Source organism: Populus euphratica, unplaced genomic scaffold, assembly GCF_000495115.2.
Source record: "Populus euphratica unplaced genomic scaffold, PopEup_1.0 scaffold110.1, whole genome shotgun sequence".
Classification (NCBI taxonomy): Eukaryota; Viridiplantae; Streptophyta; class Magnoliopsida; order Malpighiales; family Salicaceae; genus Populus; species Populus euphratica.
Window position 1 is genome coordinate 1,075,553 of NW_011499904.1, and position 10,781 is coordinate 1,086,333.

The window sequence follows — 10,781 nt, forward strand, 5'->3', positions numbered from 1 at the left end:
TTTATTAAAAAATATTTCCGTTGACCAGAAAGTGTTTTCCGTTGACCGGAAAGTGTTTTTCATTGACCGGAAAGTGTTTTTTGTTGATCGAAAAATGTTTTTTGTTGATTAATTTTTTTAATGACAAATAAATACAGGAAAATTTAAAAAATTATTTTTCAAAAATTATTTTTTAAAAAACAAACATGTTATTAGAATCCATTCAATAGTGTTCCAGGAGATTTGCATTATTTGACTGAATTATTGATGGGCCCAGAAGTACCTCTGCTTCAGGCTGCCCTCGCTTCCGAACCACCTTCTATGTATCCTTTGGATTCCAATTAATCTTTTCGTGGAGACAAATTTATCTTCTTCTGGGTCCACCCGGTCCAATAGTCCCGACTCCCAACAACAACAACCCTGAATGATTGATAATTGGTCTGGGCTCCCAGCCATTTATTTGTTTTTTTCTTTTTCTTATAAAAAAATATATAATTCGAAGATTTTATAGCAGGCTGAGCTAATTAAAAATTCGCATTTTTGGGGTCAAGTGAAATTAGATGGCATCAATTGATCAACTCCTCCAATCCAAGCCGATCTACTCCTTCGACATGCTTTCTTTATAAATCTGTTTAATCATTTAGAACAGGACTAATTTACAGGCCTATATTGATTTAAAATAAAAGGTAAAAAGCATGCATTTTTAATAAATTAAAAAAACTAAAATTTCTTTTTCATGCTTTTCTTTTTTTTACTTTTTAAAAAAACTTGTTTTTCTATGAGGAATATTATTTTAAAAAACTTATTATAATCGTCAAAGCAAGCTTCAATTTAAAAACAAAAACCATACATTGATCATCTCTCCACAATTAGATAATCAATTAAAACAATATGTTGGAAAAACTTATATAAAACGTTTATAAAGAAAAAAATCAAGAAAAAAAATATTATATTCTCATTAAATATTAATGAGAAAATTATCATACAAATTTTACATATTAGGTTGATATTTAATTATCCATGAAACAATAAAAAAATCATAATCTTCTTAAAAAGGATGTCATAATTTTTTATAAGAAGCATGTTTTTTTTTCATAAAAGGCATCATGCAGTAAAGAATAAGGTTTTTTTTTTAAAAAAAAAATTCCAGCCATTTAAAATAAGTAGAAAGAATATATTTGTTCAATCTGAACATCTTTTTTACATATATAATTATTGCATCTCTCAATTGTTTCAATGAAAATATATTTTTAATTGCAAACACTATTTTCTAAATAAAAATCTATCATGATCTCAATAAAAAATTTAAAAGGAAGAATTAAAATAAAGTCTAAGTATTTCTATATGATAGAAGAGAAAAAAAAATCAATAAATGTTATAAAATTATATAAAAATCTGTTAAAAGTTTTTAAGAAATTTAATATTTTTTAATTAAATATTCATGGGGTTTATATATATATTAGATCCATAATAATAATAATAATAAGAAATTAAATTTGTACATAATAATAATAATAAGAAATTAAATTTGTTAAGATTTCTATAAAAAGTTATAATATTATTTCAAAACCATGAAAAAATTGAGTAATAATTGAAATATCATCTAGATATTGTTTTTATAAAGTATTTAACTCTAAATGAAAAAAACAGAAAAGAAAAACCTAAGTGCTTGGCCCACGAGACAGAAAGCCAGACACGCGTGGAGTTGTGAAACTCGTCCCGTGTATCTCATTTTTTATCCTTTTCAAAGGAAAGATGATGTCCATGTTTTTTTTGAAAATAAATAATAATAGACAATTCATTATCTATTATTTCAACAAAAAAACAGGTGATAGAAAAATCCTACTAGGGATTTTAGGTTTAAAAATCTATTTTAATCTATTCTCACTGAATAAACATCCTTGATATTTCAATAATTAAAATAATCTAAAAACACAAGATTAAAATATTTTTTTTAATATATAATATATTTTTTCTAATAAAATAAAAGCTCAAGATTATGTTAAAGGAAGTCATTTTATTGAATGGAACATGTTGATATTATGTTTTTTTTTTTGTTATTAGAATGTGATTAACATATAATTTTATTATTATTATTATTATTTTCAAAGATTTCCTCTGTCATCTCATAAATCTAAAAACTAATAAATAAATTAAATACAATCTTGAGCTAGAATGAAAAAGTTTCAGACTAAAAGGATCAAAAGAATGAACAAATCTAAAGGTAGAAGTATTTGTATATTTGACCAAAACAATTTACCGATCTACCTTCTTGTTAATTGTTCCCGGTTGTATCAATATTTGAGTAAATCCGTGTTATAAAGATATTTTTAGCAATTATCTATATTATACATTTTACGAAATTTATTTAACTTTAGAGGTATTTATATTAATTTTACTAGCAATTATGATGGAATTTTAACGATACTGAAAGGACATTTGAAAACAAATGCCTTTAAATTATATATTGTTAAAAAAATCTTAAATAATATAGCTTAATTGATTAAATTTTAGATTTGTTTTTTAGAAATTATCAAGTCTTATAAATATTAAAGTTATTAAAAATTTACATAATTATTAACTTTAAAATTTATAAAATTAATAAAGATACACATTAGTTGGCTAGATATTTATATTGATAATAAAAAATTATTGATAAAGAAACACTGTAAATGTCAATTGTAATGCTGTTGAGTATATATAGTAATGGCAATTGTGAAACCCAAGCACAATGCAATAATTCCATCCATCCTTATATTATTATTATTATTATTATTATTATCAGATAATTTGTATGGCGTTTGCGATGGAAAATATAAATACAAAGGACATAAAGAAATATAATTTTTTATATTCTTTGTTTTATAAACATTTAAGCTCATTCCAAGGTTATTTTTGAGAATATATTTATTTTATTTATTTTTATTCAATTTTTTTTTATTTTTAACCTCAAGTTGAAATTTTAAAATTACAGAATTTATTTTTAGAAATACACTATAGAGGCAATGAGAAGTATAAAAAACAAATTGTACATAATCATGAATTAAATGAAACATGCTTCGGTATATTTCTGCTATCATGAATTATTGTATCTAGTAAATCAACGCTCCACATAAAAATATAATTCACAGTGTTATTTATAACACTGAAGTATAAATTGCACGTCATTTTCTCCTTGGAGAGTAAATAGAAAGCAATAGCCAAGTTTATTTATTTTTAATGTGTCACAACACGTGGCTTGTTTGCAATGAGTCTAGATAGCAACTATTTTTTTTTCCCCATCGCAGCAATGCCATAAGGTAGTTTTTAAAATAAATTTTTATTTAGTTTTGCTATGATAAAAATAAATATTTGTAAGAAAGGTGACTATTGAAATTATAAAAGAAATATATGCTATTAGGTGAGTTTTTATTTTTTTATTAATATATGTTTTAGAAAGTACATGCATCTTTTTTATTAGTAGTATGTTTTTTTGAATAAAAATCTAACTATTATTAAAATAAATATTTATAAAAATCTCAATTATGTGAATGAAGAAAGAAAAGCGAGTCTCTTCAATCAAAACTCTTTTTCCTTGTTTATTTATTTATTTTTATTTTGAAGAAAATATGTTTTTTTTAATATAATTGCTTTTAAATAAAAACTTTTTATATAATCTAAATATGATGATAACACACAGGGTTTCGGTGAAAGACACCAATAATTAATTAATTACTTTATAACCAAGAGATATGCAATTTCCTAGCGAAGAAGTCTACATCCCCAAGATACTCTAATCTTAAACATCAAATCAAACATTAACTAAAACAATGAGAATTTAGCATTACTTGAACTTTTCTTCGTAATAGGCTTTGAAAACTTACTCTTATAAAGCTAACATATACCTTAATCCCATTCCACATGAAGATTTGTACAAAAATTCAGTAGCATTTTTAGCAGGAAAAATTATAAGCATCAAAAGGAAGTTTGGGTGTCTAAGAATGTTGTAATTGTTTTATACTCGGAAATATATTAAAATAATATTTTTGAATTATAAGCATCAAAAAGCAGTTTGGGTGTCCAAGAATGTTGTAATTATTTTATACTTGGAAATATATTAAAATAATATTTTTTTTATTTTTTAAAAATTATTTTTGATATTAGCACATCAAAATATCTGAAAAATATTAAAAAAATATTAATTTAAAAGTGAAAAATATATTAATTCAAAATAAAAAAAATAATTTTTTTTTTCAAAGCTGTATTTGAAACGCAAAAACAAATAAGGACAAAACTGTATTTGAAACGCAAAAACAAATAAGGACAACCATGATTTCAAGCCAATAAATAAAAATTTAAAAATAAAACTTGGGATGAAAATAAAAAATAAAAATGATCATTTTAAAAAAATAAAGTTTAGATAATTTCAAGGTGAAAAAATATCTCAGTGGAACCTGATAACACTAAAATCAGCTATTTTGACGACCTGAATCGATGTCAAAAATATTTTTTTTTTTACCATTAAAATCCAACAATTTTTCTCTTAAACGAAAAACTAAAAATTAAAAAAAGTAAATTGTTATATCAAAATTAAATTGCAAAAAATATTAAGGAACCGCATGGGTATACCATGTAAAATTTGATCATTAAAGTGAATTTTTTGTGAAAATTTTAAGACCATCATCTAGTTGTAGTGTCTTTTTCTACTTTGATTTTTCATCTTTTATTTTTTTTAGTTAATAAATTTAGTAATTATCCTTGAATTTGGGGGGAAAAAACAACTCACAAAAAAAATAAAAAATTGAGAAATAAAGTTAAAAAAAGAAATATCAATGAGTCCGCATTAAAATAAGAGAGAGAACATTGCGCCTGTGTAATTTTAGCCATACCTTTTAGTATTTTCCATAATATAGTACTATTCGAGCACCAATCATTCATTATATACATGAGTCACACGCAGTATATATTCACATATTCACGTTAGCACGCAGTTTCCTTTCATTCCATCGTTAGACAAAGATGAAGCAGCAATCTTGTTCGTGGAAAATCTTTACCATCTTCTGTCTCATTCTTCTTTTGCCGGTCTTAGTCTCCTCAAAATGCACAGGGAAAGCATACGACAGTCATGATCAAAACATATCTGAAGCACTCAAATACAAACTCATTGCAATATCTTCAATTTTATTTGCCAGTGCCCTGGGAATTTGTCTTCCATTTTTTGTCAAAAACTTATCATACTTGCACCCAGACAGAGAAGCATTTTTCCTCATCAAGGCATTTGCTGCTGGTGTGATCTTGGGAACCGGGTTCATTCACATACTTCCTGATGCTTTTGAGAGCTTAACTAGTCCTTGTCTTGGTCAACATCCATGGGAGAAATTTCCTTTTGCAGGTTTTGTGGCCATGTTATCTGCCATAGGGACTTTGATGATGGAGTCTTTCGCCACAGGGTACCATAAGAGGCTTGAGTTGAGAAAACCTCAACCAGTCAGTGGCGATCACGAGGAGAACAGTGATCAAGATGATAATGGGGCTGGTGGGGTTCATATTCGTGGGCCAGCTTTCGTACTGAAGAGAATAAATTCATCAGATCTTAATCGGCACCGCATTGTTTCTCAGGTAAGGTTTATAGTACCGATAATAAATTAATGAGCATAATGCATTCTTATTAAGCACTACCCTTGCTATTTATTTATTTATTTTACTTTCGTTTTCTTTATATTCTTTCCCTGCTCTTGGATATAGTTTTGAGAGGAGGGTAATTGACACTGGTTACTCTTTTTTTTTTTTTTGTGCAATTGTTTTTACGATGATTTTATTTCAATTTTCTCTCTTAATCATTAATTAGGAAGTGAAGAAATTATTTTTTTTCCCCATTGTTGAACCGTTTATATGATCACTATGCTTATATATATTAATCAGAGGATAGATATCTTAACAAGTAATTGTTATGCTTATTATAAGTTGACTGGTGCTACGTAGCCCCACCCCCACAAGATTTATTACAAATATTTGTGGAATAAAAGGATTAAACTAATAAGATAAACAAAATACAACTTAAAATGCTTAGGAAATTAGAGAGAAATCAAGTTTCAAGCATCCCAGCACCAACTAGAAAAACGTTTCTCTTCCCCTTGTTTACTGTGCTGTCAACAGAAAATGAATCTGCCACTGACCCACATTTCATGTCACGTATCCATCAAAGGACAAAAGAAAAGTAGGACCACAAATGGACCTGGCGGAGACATACAGTTGTCGTCGGCCAAACTTCGTCAAGTTTTTTTTTTTAAAAACAAAATTAAAAAATTAACATGATTTAAAATTTATTTTAAAACATATAATACTTTTAATATATATATATATATATATATATATATATATAAGATAACCAGTCGAAGCTGACATCATCAATAATATGAATTCATGAAACATCTTATTCTTTCACTCAACATCATCTAAATATAATATCTTTTCAAGTTAATTATTTTAGGAAGTGGTTTATTAATAAAAAATTGAAATTAAAAGATTTATTTTTTTATAATTTTAAATTTAAATTATATAATTATTAATATAATAATCACTAAAAACTTATATAATTTTTAACTTTAAAACCTATAAAATTAATGAAAATATAAACAAACTAACCTGAATATATTTCTAGTGTTATATAGCATAATCGAACTAGCAGGATGAATAATAATAAATAAATGTATTAGCTTCCATCTCATAAAAATTAGCAATGGCCTCCTCACCATCCTATGTTAATCTTATTTTCAGTTAAATATAATTATTAATTTATAAATAAAATATAATTAATAATAAAAATTAACTTAAAACATTTTGAATTTGTTTTGTATTTGGATCATATTTTATATATAAAGTTACTAGTACTGGGTTTGGTTTGATAATATAATAAATAAAATGATTGGATCTATAAGTTTATAGGTCCATTAATACATAAATGTTATCATTGTCTCGAAAATAAAAAAATAAAAAAATCTTTAAATCTTTTAAGATTTTATTGTATTGTAAATAGGTTTGTTGAAATATATATGTATATATATATAGGGGCAGAGTAAAAAAAAAAATTAAGGTCAAGTTAAAAGAGTTATTTTAAAAGGATTAAAATTTTAATTATTTTATATAAGGGAGGGGCTGGGAAAATTTTCCTTTGCAGGGGCCCAGCCCCCCCTCCCTCCGCCACTATATATATATATATATATTATTGAAATTTATTTTAAATTTATAATCAGCATAATATTTGCAATTTCTTGTAATAAAAAATAAAAGCTTACAACCTCATTCCACATATCCTCCTGTCCATGAATATCTTCCAACAGTAGAACCAAAAAATCAAAGAGAATAATTATTGAGGTGGTAAAAACTTGAGATTAAGAAATTTGTTTTTTTTATAGTCTCAAGTTTGAGTTCTTGGTTGCTCATATGATGGTCACTGGAGGCTTACATGGTCGTTAACTTCAAGACCCGTGAGATTAGTCGTGATACGTGCAAGATAGCTGAACACCCATGTTAATAATAAAAAAAAAAAATTAAAGAGAATAGAGCGTGTGTGATGTGAAGCACCATCACCATGTCTCTGTATGAGATAACGTTTGTGGCCTCGAGACGCAGAAGAAGTAGATCCACATGTACATGACACCCTATCCAATCGTACCTGCCAAAAACAATTGAAGTTTTAACGTAACATCTCTTAATAAAATAATTCCACACATCCTCCGGTCAATGAATATCTTCCAAACCAAAAAATCAAAGAAAATGCATTGATGGGCTTGACCTAACGGTTGAAAGGACTTGTCTCCTTTCACTGCATATGGGTTCGAGTACTGATGTGCACGCCTGTTACTTTCGTGGTGCCTTACATGCTTACTGGGTTTGCAGGATATTCAGTAGACCGTGAAAATTAGTTGTGGTGCGCGCAAGTGGACCCAAACACCACACATAAATAAAAAAAAAATATCAAAGAGAATAGAGCGTGATGTGAAGCACCATCACCTTGTCTCTGTATGAGATAACGTTTGTGGCCTCGAGACTCTGAAGAAGTAGATCCACATGTACATGACACCCTATGCAACCGTACCTGCCAAAAACATTTAATATATAAAATCAGTATAATATAATAACAAATTTAAGTTTTAACGTAACATCTCTTAATAAAATAATAATTAACATATAACGAGCAAACAATTAATTTTTAGATTGTCTATATTCACAATTTTTTTTTTTATTATGCCATGTCTAACCATATATATCACATCTACATTGAAAATGCCCTTCTTTTATATTCATCTCGTTATTGAGTGGATTTTTTTCAATCCCAATTAATTTCTCAACTAGATAGATTTATATATATTTAAGAATTGTTATATTCACTTAAATACAATTTATTAAATATATGATAAAATGAAGTTCCATATGTCTTTATATATATTTGAATAATATGGTATGGATTAGGCAAACTATCTAAAATCTATCAAATATTATTAAAATCACAAGTTAACTTAGAAAATTATATCATTTTAAAGTCAATATATAATTATCATGCAAAATCATTTTAAAATCTCAAAAACTTATAAAAATAAATTAAAATTGTTCTAACTCAATAAAATCAATAAACTCACGAGTTTCACACCAATTTTACGAGTTCATGTGAAATATAAATGTTGCCTACTTTAGCCTCTAAAACAAACTATATATTTTCATTATTTGTTGTAGTAATCACCCCTCATTTTAATACCTTAATACCTCATCTTTTGCTTGCGAGTTGTGCTGTCGGCCATCCTAATTTCTTCCCCCCTTTCTTCCTCATCCTTCATCGAAAATCACAACTAATTACTTTGCCAAGCCCAAGCACTGAGGAAAACTCTTGAAAAAGACTTTCTTCTTCTTGCATATCTGGGGGTAATACTGCTAACCAAGCTGCTTTTTTTTTTTTTGTAATCTATTCTTTATTCATGAGCTGGGAAATTATTAATTATTTTTCTTGTTCTAAATCTATATATATTACATCGGCATATATAGAGTGAAATTAGTAAAAAGTTGGTAATGTTCATAACATTGAAATTTAAAAGTAGAGTTGGTCTTAACTATTAGCACAAGTATGTATATATTTAACTTGATCTTTGGTAATATAAGTTTTAACAGTTATATAATTGGCCAAAAGTTACACGGATTGAAGGGAAAAGAAATTTAAGAATTGTGTAAAGGGCATAGATTGAATGAAAACAAATTTGAGTAAAGGTGCAAAGAATTTAAAAAGTTGAGGGGCGGTGTGAACTGTGAAGTGCTCAAATTGAAGAAGAATCAACTTGAAGAATGCGTTAATAAAACTTAATTGGAAAGGGAAAAGATTGTAGACCAATATAAGGAGCTTGAATAATGAAGAAATTTGAGAAGCAATACAGGGAAATTAGTTTGAAATATAAAATTTTTTATTGTGCATTCTTTAGAAGTTTTAGGGTGTTTTCAGCTACTAACTTCCTATGTATTGACCTTTTTTTTTAATTATATGAAGTATTTGGAGATTATTTAACAACATAGCCAAGCTCTTAAACTATTTATATCCTTGACTAAGACAATAAAATTAGTTTTAGTTTACATGACGTTCTAGTAATTTGTTTATTTTAGGTTTTTTAATTGTTAGTTAATGAAAATATATAGACATGAATAGTTATATTATATTTTTAAGTTATATATGAATTTTTACTTCAATTATGTATTTTAAGGTGCTTGAACTATATTTATAAAAAAATTATTTATAATTTTATGTTCCCAATTTATATTGTATTTATAACAACCTTAGATATATTTTCACAACGTGCAAGAAATATAAATAAGGCCAATGAAAACTTTTTTAATTACCATACATGCATGTTCTTTTGACCAATTTGACTATTCATCAAATTTCTTTTTGGACACCTATGTTTTTTTTAAGTGCACTTAAAAAGTCTCATCATCAATATTAAATAGCCATGCAATGTGATCTCTAGATTTATTCCTTTTCGTGATTTGTACAAATAGAGCCTATAATACCCCATATACAATATAGTTAGTTGAGTCTAATTTGATTTGTACAAATAGAGGCTATAATACCCCATATACAATATAGTTAGTTGCATACAATTTTTATTTAACAAAATAAGTATTATTTCTATAAAATATTAATTGGATTAAACTAAAAACAAACAATGCACATGCACTGTTCAAATCATGATAATTTTTTTTTTAAAAAAATTGTTGTCATATTCCATAAAAAGAATGTCTAATTGCATAAATTAAAACTAAAATATCTCAATTCAAACATAATGCCCAATTACAACAATTTATTTCATAACTCAATGCAAAACCTAATTACAATTATTTTGACATTTATAACATCGATTACGATCAAACAACCTAATTACATTAATTAAAAACCAAAATATCTTAATTCAAACATAACAACCAATTATGATAATTAATTCTAAAATTCATTGCTAACCCTAATTGTAATTTTCAAGACATTAATAACATTAATTGCTTAATAACATGTCTAATTGTATAAATTAAAAGCTAAAATATTTCAATTCAGACATAATATCCAATTACTACAATTTATTCCAAAACTGATTACAATTATTTAGAGATTCATAACCTAATTAAAGCACACCTAATTGCACTATTAAAATCTAAATTATTTGACACGATGAAAAGATTGATGTCTTCTCCCAAGTGCAGGAGTGTCGAAGTAATAAATAACCCGGCAAGACCGGGGTCGAACCATAGGGAGGTTAATTGTACAAATTATAAACAACAATTATAAACAA

At 26.4% G+C, this 10,781-nt stretch overlaps 1 protein-coding gene and 1 long non-coding RNA gene across 2 annotated transcripts in view; one reads left to right on the plus strand and one right to left on the minus strand.

The window, feature by feature from the left end:
* The first annotated feature begins 4,801 nt into the window (after positions 1 to 4,801).
* The window catches only part of LOC105133271 (zinc transporter 1-like), a 9,381-nt gene continuing 3,401 nt past the window's right edge, over positions 4,802 to 10,781 (plus strand). The window contains exon 1 of the mRNA XM_011037190.1: positions 4,802 to 5,577. Within this exon, the coding sequence (XP_011035492.1) occupies positions 4,978 to 5,577 (600 nt within the window). The 5' untranslated portion in view covers positions 4,802 to 4,977. The remainder of the gene's footprint in view (positions 5,578 to 10,781) is intronic.
* LOC105133270 (uncharacterized) overlaps positions 8,725 to 10,781 on the minus strand; it is an 8,970-nt gene continuing 6,913 nt past the window's right edge. The window contains exons 2-3 of the long non-coding RNA XR_843752.1: positions 9,706 to 9,710; positions 8,725 to 8,804 (exon numbers count right to left, since the gene is read on the minus strand). This is a non-coding gene — a long non-coding RNA (uncharacterized LOC105133270). The remainder of the gene's footprint in view (positions 8,805 to 9,705; positions 9,711 to 10,781) is intronic.